The sequence below is a fragment of the Drosophila suzukii genome, chromosome 3, assembly GCF_043229965.1.
Source record: "Drosophila suzukii chromosome 3, CBGP_Dsuzu_IsoJpt1.0, whole genome shotgun sequence".
Lineage (NCBI taxonomy): Eukaryota > Metazoa > Arthropoda > Insecta > Diptera > Drosophilidae > Drosophila > Drosophila suzukii.
The window spans coordinates 2011336-2025335 of record NC_092082.1 but is presented as its reverse complement, the minus strand read 5'-3'; the positions used below and the strand labels follow the sequence as shown (position 1 = coordinate 2025335).

Here is a 14000-nt window from a genome sequence, read left to right as displayed (position 1 = left end):
AACTGCATCATAGACCCTTTCATTAAAAATAATAGGTAAAACAAAGATTTTTTCAATATCTAAACCTACATCATATTTGGGTAGTGATATGTGTGGTATTCAATAAAAAGCTTCAATTCTTCTCAATGAGCATTTATTAAACCTTGTTTACAAATAAAATATGCGCACTTATGTGTTATGGTTACAAATTCACAGCTTCGGAAACGCTTTCTAACATATTTATAATATCGAAAATCATAAGATGACCAAGGACGGCTTTCGAAGCTCATCCACGGCCGCAGACTTACTGCGTGCGGCAGTGCAGCGTGTCCAGCGCAGCGGCGGCGGCTGCTCCCTCGCCATTGTCGTCGTCGGAGCTGTTGCTGTTGCTGCGCGGCTGGGAGGTCGGATTGGAAGGACTGGAGTCGTTGCTAGTACTCGAGCTGTTGTCCCGATGCTGCCGCCCTTGGCGTAGCCAGGACTGGGGTCTCCGGTTTCGAGGGCGGCGAAAGCCGGAGCCTTGCCCGGAACCCTGCAGAAACCCTCGGATGAAGTACTGGAACTGGTTAATGTCAAAGTCACCCCTGTCCACGATGTTGCGCCTGAAATTGCGTTCTAACGTCTGCTTCAGTGCGTCCTCGTCGAGCTTCTGCGGAGAGACGAAACCGGTGAGCATCATATACTTATACTAAGCAGTGACTGATCTTACCTTGGCAGGGCCATTTGGCGTCCAGATCTTTACGTCATGCTCCAGGCCAGAGGTGGCCAGCACCGGCATCCAGGGATGTGGCTCCAGGCAGTTGACCACGCCAGCGTGATCGCCCTTCATAAAATTGATTATCGCCTCGGTGTTTCGGTCCCAGAAGAATATGTTCCCGCAATCGCTACCGCTGACAATATACTCGGATCTAGTGCCAAAGAAGTTCACTCCCTTAATGGTGCGGCTATTGCTGTGGGCGACAGGAGGGGTATGTGAGGGACAAGACACAAGTGATGCAACGTGGACTTACATGTGTCCCTCGTAGCAATGCAAGTACTCGCCATCCTTGGTGTTGCGACTGTCGAAAAGGTAGATCCCCGCATCGCTGTACGAGGCCAGGATCTCGCTGCCGCTGTGGTTATACACGGCGCAGGTAATTTGCGTGATCTTGTTCTGGACACGAGAATAAAAACAGAGATTAGACTGTCTGGCCAAGGGTGTGGCACATGCTCACATCCTTTATATTGGTCGGGGTCATCTCCAAGAGAAGCTTTGTTGGCTTGCGCTTGTCGTAGACCCGCAGCTTGTCGTCGGATCCGCTGACGCAAAACTCTGGGGCGTATGGATGATGTGCGATGCTGAAAAGCCGCACGCGGCCCCGCTCATTTGCGTCATTGTAGACGCAGCGCAGCACCGTGGTAGCGGCGTTGCTGGCGCGCAAATCAAAGTGTTTGACAGCCGCATCCTCTCCGGCGCTCATCACCTCGTGCCGACTGTGCGGCACCAGAACAATCTTGTGCACCGAATCGCTGTGCGTGTACAGGCGCGTGGGCTTAATGGAGCCTCCGGAGGGCGGGATAACGGATCTGCGCACTTGGCCATCACGGCTGGCGGACACAATGTCCAGGCACCCGGTGCTGTCGATAAACTTGGTCTGGAAGATGTTCATGTTGTGGCCGGAGTGAAAGCTGTGCAGGAGTCTTTCGTTCGCCCAGTCCCAAACCATTATTTTGAGATCATCGGAGCCGGAGCAGATCAAGTCACCGGTCCGGTTGAAATTCAGGCAGTTTACGCATCCGTCGTGCTTGTTTAGCGAGCTCAGCAGCGTCAACTGTTCCACCATTTGGCGGGAGCCGTAGTATCCTTGCCCAAAGCTTTGGGTCGAGGTGTGGCCACCACGCCAACCGATGCGGTTCATAATGTTGTGCTCCCTGTGCAATAGTTCCTGGTCGCAGTTCCACGTGTACACGGGCTTGCACTTGCACATCGTTTCATTCACGGCGAACTCGACCTTCGCGCGGTCGTCGGCGTTAACGTGCTCGTTGAACTCCACATCGTCCTGCCGGTTCTTGAGACATTAGTAAAGATTCATTAAATACTCAACTTATGACTAAGATGCACTAAATATCAAATTTACAAAAATTATTTCATTTATGGGAAGGCATGATTAGTGAATTAATTGAAATGCTTCGTAATATTCTAGGACAGGGGTCGAGGTCTGTATCCCAAAAACCTCCCAAAAAAGTCGCTCACCTCAATGGTTGATTCACTTTCACTAGAAAGTGAGTAGCGTACCATTTCGTCGACGGAACTGTCCGAAGAGGACTCATCTTCATGCTGATCCTCCTCAGCAGCAGCCGCCGGCTCATCACTGTCCGCTTCCACTTCCGCGTCCTCGGTATCCTCCTGCAACTCTGGTTCACCGGAATCGCTGGATTCCGAGTCCGTTACCGTGCCCAGCAGCTCTATGTTGATGCGGCGATATGAGCGGTTGGTTGGGATGCTGCGAGGGTGGAACCTGGGAAAACCCCTGGCGGGGGTTTCATCTTCAGCTGGTGGTGGGTCGTCATCGCTGTCGATGGCTACGGTGCCACTGGTGAGATTTGGCTTGTTGGCTGCCAGCACGGCACTGGCGGCGAGAGGAGATAATTGACACTCTAGGTTGGAGGAGCACGCCGGTTCTTCATGCTCTGACTGTTCCTTCTCATCATTTCCCATTTTCAGCTGCTCCTCCTTTGACTTATCCGCATGCTCCCCCTCCAGCGGCTCCTCCTTTTGCTCCTTCTCCAGTTTCTCCTTCTCCGACTCTCTCTCCAGCTGCTCCTTTTCCTCCTCCACTGAATGCTCCTTGCCAAACATGTCGCCCTCCTCGTTGTTGTTGTTGGTTGTGATTGTGACGCCTTTGATTACCGTCTGGTTTGCTGTGACAGTGCTCTCCCCGCTGGGTTCCCAGGGCAAAAATCAATTGGTTATCCAAGCCGCAAAGCTTACTTAACCATAGAGACCACACTTACCCAATCTGCGCCGCGTCTTCAAGTTGGCCCTCGTTCCGGGAATCAGTGTTGCGTCTCTGGCGCTTGCAGGCGGAAGCCGCTCCGCTGGCCACAGGGTCCTCCTCCACGTCCATGCTGGTGGAGCTCGCTCTATAATCTCTGTTTTGCTTTCTTTAAGTGCCGCTCCGCTTATATTTTGCCCTGTTTTCCCGTGCACGCACTTGTTTACGTCCAAAAACAGCGATGGCACTTTCTTCTTGCACCAAAAGCCCGATAGACCGATAGATTTGGCGCGTGTGCTCGGTGCGTTTAAAAAAGTCTGTGTAAAAGAAATTATATTTAATTTACTTTGGATTTAAGAAATTTGACTCTTGACTACATACTACACAATAAATTATATCTGACTTACCTTCAAAGTGTTCTCCAGGGTGTTTTAAAAAAAATGGTAATATATATTTGACATCTATGCTCAATCCCACTGGGTTCCTTGGATAGGTTTTAAATTAGGTTGCAAACACTTTTTTATTTATAAATATTTAAAAAATTTATTATAAATATATATAAAACTTAAATTGTAAATCTTACAAAAGATTTATGTTTTTGTACGATCAAGATAATAAATAAAGAAGATTTTTAAGAAAGTTTCACCCATATACCTTTAATATTTATATTCCTTATAAGGTCACTATATACATAGTTAACAGGTAAAAAGTACAATTTTCTTTTACATTTTTGCTAAAGTTTTTAAAAAGTATTAAAAGCCCTCTGTGATATTAAAGATCTTGAATGCTATAAACTCTTATTAATTCTCTCATGAAAGTCTGTGCTCTTCGTGGTGATTTTATGCTGAGCGCGACTTGTGCTCCCGCGACGTCTTGGCATTTTGGCTCTTGGACGACTTGGGGAGAGTGCTACATACATATGTGTGCGACTGGGTGGATCGGGTTCGGCTTGAGTGGCTCTACAGAGACGGGACCCGAGTATATGTATCAATTTGCGCTGTGGCCACGAAGAAGGAAAGAGAGTTGAGTTCATTTATAGGCGGACTGGCTTCGAGGGCGGTGCACAGTGTTTTTGTGTCGTCGCCAAAGCGGAATAACAACACCAGTTCGGGTAATAAAACATAGGGCATACCGTACAGAATGCCGAACCGTTTAAATTCGATACGCTGGACACGTTAACGTTACTTAAAAGAGAAAAAACAGTGCATTTACTTGCGTCTTCGATGTCACCTGAGGGTTTCCCCTCGCCTTTGTACTCGTGTGTGTTCGTTAATTGGCTCTCCACTTCCTCTGCTGCGCATGCGCAACCTACAAAGTTCGAATTCAACCAGCAATCCATCTGGGAGTTCATCTCCCACCCCAGCTGATGTTTGTTCTCGGCTTCATGGCCTGGTTTTTTCCTCTCGATTTCGATTTCGTACCCGTGTTTTTTTTGACTCGGGTCTTAACTCGTGATGAACGCCAAATTCCGGTTTACCTGGGGCAACCTGAGCAACAAAAACTAATAAAAAAAATAAACAAATTAATATGCATAAGTTTGGTGGTAAAGAAAAACAAAGCCGGAAAGTGAAACCGCCTCGTAGCTTTGTTTTCCACCCATTTCTCGGTGCGCACTTCCCATTTTCCAGCTCTCACAATATTACCAACTTTTAAGTGCCTATCCATGCCGTTCGTTATCAGACCAGAGATACCAAGGCCAACTTGTTTACCCTTCCGAAGGTAAATGTAAAAACAGTCTGCAGCTGGGAATTTTATGAATCACGGTTCTGTTCGATGCACCAAAGATTCGCTGACTTGACCAGCTATTTAAGGGCGCACCGGCGAAAGTTGAGAATCAGGTTGGACAACCCACTCGAATCGCCAGTCGGCTTCTATATCCACAGCTTTGTGACTGATCCAAGCCGGGCTATAAAGAACAAAGCGAATTCTTTGATTACATTCGACTTGATTTAGATTCGTAATATCCATTTGCAGTGACTCACGGTTCGGTTTGTAGGTCTTCATAAACACTTTCATACACTTTAAAGAATTGCCTCAGCTCTCGATTTATTTATTAAAACAAATTAAAAAAATTCTTAGAAAATTCGTTTATATAAATGTCTGTTATCTTTAATGGCTATCAGTTTTCGACCAACGTCAAAATATAAAATTAATAATTTCTTTTGAATTTTGAGCTTATCTCTAAGAAAAAACGGACGTGAAGTACATACAATCTATTGTACACATAGACTTTGACTTTCAAATGACAGTCTTCTTAGAGTTTACATGGGTTTACATCAGTCGATTCTTGTGCCTTTCACTTTTCCCGTCCAATTAAGAACACAATTGAGCTGAATTGGAATTATGAATTGTCACAACATAGTTGCAGGCAAACCACGCAAAGCACTTAACTCGGTTGCGACCCGTCTTCCGTCCTCCCCAGAAAAACCAAGCCACAACAGATGACGCTAAGGGGCGGACTTGGTGGCGAAGCACCGCAGCTGTGGCTGCTCCTCCTCCTGGCATCCATTTCGGGCAGCTTGTTGGCTTCAGTGGCCGCCAGGACAGGTGAGTCTTACGCAAAGGTAAACCACAAAGGGTGGATAACTTACAGTTCTTATTTACAGGACCCTTGCATGATAAGGTGGTAGTTTGCTACATATCCACCTGGGCTGTTTACAGACCGGAGCTGGGCGCTTATTCTATAGACAACTTCGATGCCAACCTGTGCAGCCATGTGGTGTACGCCTTCGCGGGTCTAGACATCACACAGGCGGCCATCAAGTCGTTGGGTGAGTTTCCGGTTCGATTTATGGACGTATGCAAATTGAAAGTCTTCCTTTGGGAATACACGGGAAAAAACAAGTTTAGATATGAGATTGTCAGGATTCCGCGGCTCTGGGATAATTAATGCTAAATATATCTCGAATTTCCAGAAAAATACCTAAGAAACAAGATTAAGAATATGAAATGAAGCAGTATATATGCTGAAATACCATACAAATTTTACTATATTAGGTACAGGGGTATCCTTTTTGTTTAAAATAATATTTCAAACTTCTCTCTTTTTGATATCACAGTTTTTTAGTTCCCCTTTTCCATATCAAGTTTACATTGATTTAGGTAATATCAATTATTCCCTTTAACATCTTATAAATGATATTTTAGTTTCCTTTATCGTATGTATTAAATATATATTTTTTCCGTGCAGATCCCTGGCAGGACCTCAAGGAGGAGTACGGCAAGGGTGGCTACGAGAAGCTAACGGGCCTCAAGCGCACCCATCCGCATCTGAAGGTCAGCCTGGCCATCGGCGGCTGGAACGAGGGATCGGCCAACTACTCCACGCTGGTGGCCAACAGTCTGCTGCGAGAGAGGTTCGTCAAGCAGGTGTCCAGCTTTATACGCAAGTACGACTTCGATGGACTGGACCTGGACTGGGAGTATCCCACGCAGCGGAAGGGAAAGCCCGCCGATCGCGAGAACTTCGTCCTGCTGACCAAGGAGTTGCGCGAGGAGTTCGACAACCACGGACTGCTGCTGACCTCCGCCATCGGGGCAGCCAAGAAGGTCATCGATGAGGCCTACGACGTGCGGCAGATCTCGCGCTATTTGGACTACCTGCACATCATGTGCTACGACTACCACGGCAGCTGGGACCAAAGAGTGGGCTACAACGCACCGCTCTCGGCGCCCGCGGATGATCCGCTGAGTGTGGTAAGTGGTGAAGCACCTGCAAGGGATGTTCCTTGAAAAAATATGAGTTGCTGGGAATTTCCTGAAATTTTTCAGTTTGTCAGATTATATAACTGAGATTATCGGGAACTGAATATATACATGCAATTATAGCCCAATAATAATGTCCTTTACAAGAAACGATCGAACTCTAAGGACCCCTTTAGAATATTATAACTTGGATCATTTTTAAAACAGTACCCATTTTAGAAAGGAATTAAAAAGTATATGAATCTAAGAATAATATAAAAATAACTTGAAAAAGACTATTTCCAATTATTATATATTATATTTGATTTAATACAATGATATTCCTCCCATCCAAAATCCGTTGTAGTAAGTTTATTAAGATCTTAAACATTTCAGAAAAAGTTAGTTAATATCAGAAAATCATAAATCCTAGTTTGAAGACCGATCCTTAAAACCTCTTGTTTTGCAGAAATTCTCCATTGACTACCTTTTGAAGCTGGGAGCCCCACCTGAGAAGCTAGTGATGGGCCTGCCCTTCTATGGACGCACCTTTAAGACGGTGGCTGGGGGCAACCTGAACGACCCGAGCGATGGAGTTGGCTTCAAGGGACCCTACACGCGCGAGGATGGCTTCCTGGGCTACAACGAGATCTGCCACACAGTGAGCAACCAAACCTCCGGATGGACTCGGGTATGGGATCCCCAAACTAGCCAAGTGTTGGCCAAGTCGGAGCGGAACGTCTTCACCCAGGAGATCAACGTGGTGACCTACGATAGCTCCCGTTCCATCGCCAACAAGGTGCTGTTCGCCATGTCCAAGCGGTTGGCGGGAGTGATGGTGTGGTCCGTGGATACGGACGACTTCCTGGGGAACTGCAAACTGGACGAGGATACGTACGAGGACTTCCAGAAGGTGACTGCAGCGCCGAGGAGATCGAGCCAGAACTACCCCCTTCTGAGGACCATCAATGAGGCCACCATGCTGGCCGTGGAGGAGCTGGCTGTTCCAGAGCCGCAGCCGGATGACACCGAGAACGAGATCCCACACGGCAGTATTGCGGATCGGAAGAACGCCGGCGCTTCTGTGGTCAGTTTGGGTCTCGGGATCACCGCTGTCTTTATGCTCCTGCACCGGGTGGCCCAGTGAGAGATTGGGTCGGGTCCACCGGTGGCCATAGTCTAAGAAACACATCACCTTGTTTACGTAGTCATTAAAGTCCAAATTGTAATTTTTAAGATAAAACGATGGCTTTCTTTTGATTCTTAGAGGGGCGTTATCACCAAGGGATACTTAGGTAATCATTCGTATCGTATCATCTATAGACAAATGTTCTTAGTGTAGCTTAGGTTTTTACGAAGTGGAAACATAAAGGAAAGTCTTATGACACTGAAGTCCAATTTCTTCGAGCTAGTAATTTTATAAATCTTCGATATATTGATCATCTTAATATGGTACAAATTTTGTACTACAACATTTTCGTAAGTAGTTTCTCCCGCAGTTCTCAAAACCCATTTTGATTTCAAACTTCCCTTTAAAATTCCAATGTCCCATTGAAAAACCTTTTAGATTTTGTTAAAATGTTTTGGTTATACTTGGTGTACTCGTTTAATAAATTTAACTGGCGCTCTAACATTTAACTAACTAGTCATATATTTGTGTATGTGTATATGGGTGTGTGTATACGCAACTATGTAAATACGCAGGTAAATATAACATAATTTGTATATAATATCCATAGATTATCATTGCTACAAGTTGTCAACATTCAATTCAATGCTACCATATGTGTTAAGTAATAATATATGTTCTAAGTAAACTATGCAAAGGATATCGCGTAAAGTAGTTAAAGCAAGGTTTTTTTGGGCCCCGAGGACCTTCGATAGTTGGGAGAGAGATATTAAATAGAATAGAGTTCCGTTTTCTTTTGGATGGCAAACATTACAAATGCGACGATTCTAAACCAAAGGTGGCTGGTTCTACAGGCAGTGATGGGAAGTATCCAATCGATTGATACTTATCATATGATAAACAAGGATTCTAAAGTCTTAACTCCCATCACTGATCCCCATCCTTAGAGCCACATCCTTAGAGAATATAATGAAGGTGAAACCGCTGCTAGACAAATACCTCCTGGTCGTCGCTTCCTCACAAGCGACCCCCATCCGATGACCAGTCGGATCGCTCGGCTCCGCTGCCGTAGATGTCCAGCTGTTCCCGGGATCGCGTCTTGGACTTGGCCTTGTGCTTGGCCTGCTGGGAGCGCTGGTAGGGATTCCCCCTGTCGTTGATCACCTCGTAGTGCGAGTCCCCGCCGTTGGAGGAGGATCCCCCGGCGATCAGCAGCTCGTGGATGTTCTTCGTGGAGCGGCGATGCGCCTCCAGGCACTGCGACTCCGAGGAGTAGGGAAACGAGGCCACGAAGCTGGGCGACTGCTGACCCGCCGGCGGATCACTGGCGAAGTTCGCCGGCGGTGGCAGGGGAAGATTCCCACCGCAGGGCGTCGAGGGCGAGAGATCGGTGAACTCCGTCTTGGCCTCCGACTCCACGGAGCACATGCTCTGCCGCGAGATCTCCTTCTGCAGCTGCTGCGCCTGCTGCTGCTGCTCCTTCAGCGTGGGCATGTTCAGGTTGGAGCTCTCGTAGTCGTCCTCTCGCCTGGTCTGTGGAATGGGCAGCCTGCTCCGGACGGAATGCTCCCTCCCTCGACCAAACCTCTGTGCCAGGTAGTCCTCGTTGGCGTTGCTCTGCCCGCTGCTGTGGCTGCAGTTACTGTGCTGGTGCTGGTGGTGATGGTGACCGGGGTGCCCCTGGTGCCTTTGGGCATTGTCGTAGTAGCTGTCGTTTTTCACGGACATGTTGCAGCAGCTGCTCACGTCGGCGAAGTACACCTCGGACTCGGCGGGGTCCGTTCCCACTGCCTGATCCTTGGCAATAGCTCCATTAGAGTCCTGGTAGCCACTGTTCTCCACTCCGGCGGTCTGGGGTTGAGCCTGCTGGGGATTCGCCTGGACCTGGACAGCCTGCTCCTGCTTAGCGAACAGCTGCTGGACATTGGGTCGCTGCTGGCCGGGATTACTTTGCGGACCGATGCTCTTGGCTCCCGTACCCGCCTCCAGGCGCTTCTTCAGCTTTCTCGTAGGCAGCGTATTGGAGCAGCGTTCCCGCTCGCGGGGATTGCCACCATCACTATCGGAAGGTGTATTCTCGTACTCCACCTTGGACTTGTAGGCGGAGGAGCGAGTGGCGGCCACCAGAGTGCTGACATTCCCGGCGCTACTCAGCCCATCCATCCGCTCCAGAGTGGCGGACTGCACCTGGAGGCGTTGCAGCTGCATCTGTTGCAACTGCTGCTGCTGCTGGGAATGCTGATGAGGGTGCTGCAGGCTGGGATGCATCTGCTCCTGGGTAAGGGTTACAGCCACAGTGCCTGGATTACCCACCAGACACGCCGTGGGCTGTAGGTACTGGTAGTATCCCCGCCTGGCCGGACTATTGGGGTCGCTGTAGGGCGGCGGAGGACCCCAGACGCCGTAGGGCAGGGCATTGGGCGGAGGCATTCCACTGTAGGCGGCGGCCACCACGGGCTCTTCGATTAGCATCTGATTCCCATCGCCCTGCACCGCCGTGGATGAACTGAAGCCATACTGGGAGTCGGGACTGGCGGCCGCCTGACGGAAGCGACGCCCAGTGTCGGGCGTAGTCCTTTGCCAGGGCATTCGAGGCCAGCTCCAGCCACTGCTACTGCGCCCTGCTCCTCCTCCTCCTCCGGCTCGTTCTCCACTGCGGCAGCTGCCCACTGCATCCTCGCCTCCTGGATTCGGGGAGTAGAAGTTACCCGGTGGCTGGGCGGCCCAGAATCTCTGCTCCCCACCACCTCCTCCGGCGGCTGCTGCTGCAGCCGCCACGGTGGCCTCATCCCAAGGGTAGGCGGTGGCCTGGAGGGGCAGCGTCAACTGCCTGTGGGCGTGGCACTGCTCGCAGCACCGGCAGTTTAACATCCTGCCAGGACCCAATGTGGGCGGAGGAGCCTGACTGGCGTACAGGGATCTGCAGCGCAGCTCCAGCTGCTCCCAGTACATCTTCTTCCGCTCGTGACTCAGTAGTTGGTACACCAACATGCAGCTGAAGACGGCGATGAGAACTCCGGCCACGGACAGGCCAAAGATGGCCCTCAGGCAGGAGTACAGGGATCCGTGGACCACGCCGCAGTCCGAAAGAGAGTCGAACACCAGGCGCACTCCTTCTGAAAGGAAAACGAGGGGCAGGGGATTAGCCAAGGGATTGGACTCAGCCGAAGGACACAACTCACCCTTATCCACTCGATCGACCTGGGATTCGATGAGGTCCGAGTAGCAGGTGCAGGTCCTGGTCTTCTGGGCATATTCGCATTCCCTCAGCGCCTGCAGACGACTCATGTGGAGCACAGTGGTGGTCACGGTGACCAGGGCGCAGGTGAGGGCGGAGACCAGGCCACAGGCTCCGGATAGCTTGATCTGTGAGGGATTAGGAACAGATTAGAGAAGGTCTAAAGAGGGTTTTTAAGAAGCCTATCCTTACCAGATAACTATAGCGATTCCTCCGCCTGGCCAGGCTCATGATGCAGATGCCCGTGAGGATGAGCAGGGTGGCGGGCACAAAGGTGGGCACCGTTTCGAAGTTGCCCACCGTGATGGTGTAGGAATGGAGCAGGAAGTAGACGCCCAGGAAGAGCACGCCCAGCAGGCAACTGAAGCCGCCGCAGATGAGGCACCAGACCACGTACTTCTTGATCCCAGCTCCATGGCGATGGGCTGTAAATGAAGAGTAAAATCCATTAGTTTAAGGTGGCACAGGGAGATGCAGTTCAATCCGAACCAGAGCCGCGATGATGGCCATCCACGTTCCCGGAGGAGGGAGGAGGAGCTGGCACCCAGGAGCAGGGCGGGGGCATGCTGTACTGCACGAACTGCATCACCGGATAGCCGTGCATGGTGATGGTTATGGTTTGGTCTTGGGCAGTTGAAAGTGGCCACCTATAGCCTAAGCTATCATCTAAGAACACATCCTGGAGAGGAGCTTGCGAATCCACTGGAAATTCCGGAACACGTTTTCCTCTCGCTTTTCACTCTTTCTTCTTTTTTCTCCGCAGCGAAACGAATCAGAAAAATATCTACACAGCCGTGGAAGCTGGCTGAGATGAGGGGTAGCTGGCGAAGATGGGATGAGGCCTCTGCGCGGACTTGGGCCAGTGGAGTGGGGCACTTGGATGAGGCTGATGGATACTGGATACTGGTTACTGGAGATAGAAGCTGGGAGGTGGCGCCACCAGAGTGTGCGTTGCAATTACAGGAACGGTGTCAACTGAAATCCCGACTGACATTAGCACAGCGCCAACCCCCCGAGCAAATATTTTGCACCAGCTCCAGGAGAAACAGAGAGGCCAGAAAGAGAGGAGCTTCCTCCGGCGCAGGCGCAGGAGATGCGGATGAGGAAGTCCTAGCCAAGCGGAAGCTGCGTTCGCAACGGGCGGGAAATCAGTGACACGAAATCTGTGACCAGGAAAAACGTGATTCATGGGGGTGGATGGTGAGCGACAGCACTGAGGTAACATGAGCAAAAAACTTTGGAGCGAAGATTGTAATACCCTTAAAGTCCAAAAACCCCTTTATTACCAGGTAAAACATATATTTTTTAACCAATTCTCAATAAAATTCTATAAATTGAGTAATACATTTGTTGAAATCATTATTTCGATATAAAGTTATGATAAAAAATTCTCTAGAAATGTTCTTTGATATGATACATATGTGAATATTTCTTAACACTTCAGTGGAAAGTACATATTTGCATTTATTTCGCAAGTCTTTTAAGACCTATGCAAAAGAACCAACAAATAAAACTTTACCTGTGATATTTAAATACGCTATTTGCATAGAACTATATCTCTCATTAAAGAAGTATAACAATTTTCTTAGTACATATAACTAACTCGCTTTAGCCAAAGATTGTTATTAAATAACTGTCTTTGCCCACTTCTTTTCCTGTTCCCCAGTCCTCTTTTTTTATAACTTTTATTCATTCAATATCTATTATTTTCTTATTGCCGGTAAAAGTAGTTTGACTTCAAGTGACTGAAAGTATCTCATCTTTCAATTAAACACTCTTTTATGGCAAAACGAGTTTCCAACTTCCCCCTGTAGAACTTCAGAACCCCCTTCAACTCACCTATGGAACCATTAGCATTGCTCCTCGGCCTGGGCGGTGGGCGTGGCGGCAGAGGAGGGCGATTATCGTCCAGAATCTGTGACTTGATGCCCGATCCAGGAGAAGCAGTCACTGCTCCACCTGCTCCATCCAGCTCCGTGTCGTGGTAGATATCGTTGCAGCTATCCCCCGTGGGCTGTGTCTTCGGCGGAAGTTGTCCAGCTCCTCCGCCGGATCTCGGCTTCTTCTTCTTGATCATGGTGCTATTGTTGTCGGACTCACTGACCGTGATCTCATCTGCTCCTAGCATGGCATCCGCCAGTAGACTCCTCTTGTGCTGGGCCAAGGAGGAGTTGCCCCCAGTGGCCGGGCACGTGCACTCCAGATCGCAATCGCAGCTCCCGGCTCCGGCTGAGGAGTCGAGTTGGAGCTGCTCCTGCTGCTGGTGATGCTCCTCGTGGAGAGCCTGGTAGGAGTGATTCAGCAGGGATTGGGCAGACTGCGTTTTGAGGGGAGAACTTCTAGCCGGCTCCTGCTGACTGGGGGTCTGTTGGTGGACCAGCACAGCAACGGCCATGGAAGCATTCTGGCCGGGATTAGTCGGTTGGGCGGGAGGAGGAGGAGGAGGTGCCCTGCCGCAAGAGCAGGGACACTGGCAGGGAAGCTGTTGTGGCTGTGGCTCCTGGAGTTGCTGCGGTTGGAAGTGCGCCGGATACTGGATGTAATGATAGTGATGGGCCATCATTTGCGCAGGCGGAGCAGCTGCCTGTTCCTGGTCCCGCTCCCCCTTCCGATCCCGGCCAAGACTGGATTCCGAGGCGACACGTTGCAAGGATGCCGACGCATTCGGCGCTGCTGCTGCTGCTGGTGGCAACTCCATGTTGTCCGAAAACCGGTTTGACCCTTTAACTTCCAGTGATCACTTATGCTGCACACTCATTTTTGTTTGTTCCCCTGGTTTTCAGCTCGCGGGTCTCACGCTTCTAAAACGAAGCTCCGATAAATTGGCCGAATTTATTGCTAATTCTGCGATATTTCGCCTGTATATATAGATTTGGATTAACATAAACAAGGCATCACAACCGCACACACCGAAAACAAAAGACACCGCTGGTAGATTCGGATTCGGATTCGGAGAATCGCTGAGAGCGGAGAATCAACCTACAAACCGCGCTCG

The 14000-nt window shown here is 49.5% G+C and overlaps 3 protein-coding genes across 8 annotated transcripts; 1 reads left to right on the top strand and 2 right to left on the bottom strand.

The window, feature by feature from the left end:
* Nucleotides 1-116: 116 nt before the first annotated feature.
* Nucleotides 117-3285, bottom strand: LOC108013539 (DDB1- and CUL4-associated factor 8). 2 transcript variants are annotated; one of them, XM_017079437.4, is made up of 6 exons: nt 2974-3285; nt 2213-2900; nt 1194-2027; nt 990-1132; nt 689-929; nt 117-628 (listed from the first exon to the last, which is right to left on the bottom strand). In XM_017079437.4, exons 1-6 carry the CDS (start codon nt 3084-3086, stop codon nt 284-286), a joined length of 2364 nt encoding a protein of 787 aa, XP_016934926.2. In that variant the 5' UTR covers nt 3087-3285; the 3' UTR covers nt 117-283. The 2 variants fall into 2 exon arrangements, with proteins under 2 accessions (XP_016934926.2, XP_016934927.2); XM_017079438.4 differs by having other exon boundaries at nt 1194-2018; nt 2974-3247.
* Nucleotides 3286-3909: 624 nt separating this feature from the next.
* Nucleotides 3910-7881, top strand: Cht2 (Chitinase 2). Of its 2 annotated transcripts, none has more exons than XM_017079002.4 (5): nt 3910-4065; nt 5377-5501; nt 5561-5725; nt 6145-6650; nt 7108-7881. In XM_017079002.4, the coding sequence occupies exons 2-5, from the start codon at nt 5396-5398 to the stop codon at nt 7783-7785; spliced, it is 1455 nt and encodes a 484-aa protein (XP_016934491.2). In that variant the 5' UTR covers nt 3910-4065; nt 5377-5395; the 3' UTR covers nt 7786-7881. The 2 variants fall into 2 exon arrangements, with proteins under 2 accessions (XP_016934491.2, XP_016934490.2); XM_017079001.4 differs by having other exon boundaries at nt 3915-4065; nt 5317-5501.
* Nucleotides 7882-8206: 325 nt separating this feature from the next.
* LOC108013250 (uncharacterized) lies at nt 8207-14000 on the bottom strand. 4 transcript variants are annotated; one of them, XM_017078997.4, is made up of 4 exons: nt 12845-14000; nt 11198-11430; nt 10950-11133; nt 8207-10883 (listed from the first exon to the last, which is right to left on the bottom strand). In XM_017078997.4, exons 1-4 carry the CDS (start codon nt 13701-13703, stop codon nt 8785-8787), a joined length of 3375 nt encoding a protein of 1124 aa, XP_016934486.2. In that variant the 5' UTR covers nt 13704-14000; the 3' UTR covers nt 8207-8784. The 4 variants fall into 4 exon arrangements, with proteins under 4 accessions (XP_016934486.2, XP_016934487.2, XP_016934488.2 ...); XM_017078998.4 differs by having other exon boundaries at nt 8207-10880; XM_017078999.4 differs by lacking the exon at nt 12845-14000 and adding an exon at nt 11495-12054.

Coding starts and splice junctions, on each gene's coding strand:
- LOC108013539 (XM_017079437.4), bottom strand. CDS start 3,086: ATGGACGTGGAGGAGGACCCTGTGGCCAGCGGAGCGGCTTCCGCCTGC. Junction 2,901..2,973: donor GAAGACGCGGCGCAGATTGG/GTAAGTGTGGTC, acceptor CTGGGAACCCAG/CGGGGAGAGCACTGTCACAG. Junction 1,133..1,193: donor CCCCGACCAATATAAAGGAT/GTGAGCATGTGC, acceptor TCTCGTGTCCAG/AACAAGATCACGCAAATTAC.
- Cht2 (XM_017079002.4), top strand. CDS start 5,396: ATGACGCTAAGGGGCGGACTTGGTGGCGAAGCACCGCAGCTGTGGCTG. Junction 5,726..6,144: donor GGCGGCCATCAAGTCGTTGG/GTGAGTTTCCGG, acceptor TTTTCCGTGCAG/ATCCCTGGCAGGACCTCAAG. Junction 6,651..7,107: donor CGGATGATCCGCTGAGTGTG/GTAAGTGGTGAA, acceptor CTTGTTTTGCAG/AAATTCTCCATTGACTACCT.
- LOC108013250 (XM_017078997.4), bottom strand. CDS start 13,703: ATGGAGTTGCCACCAGCAGCAGCAGCAGCGCCGAATGCGTCGGCATCC. Junction 11,431..12,844: donor CAATGCTAATGGTTCCATAG/GTGAGTTGAAGG, acceptor CTTCATTTACAG/CCCATCGCCATGGAGCTGGG. Junction 11,134..11,197: donor GGAATCGCTATAGTTATCTG/GTAAGGATAGGC, acceptor AATCCCTCACAG/ATCAAGCTATCCGGAGCCTG.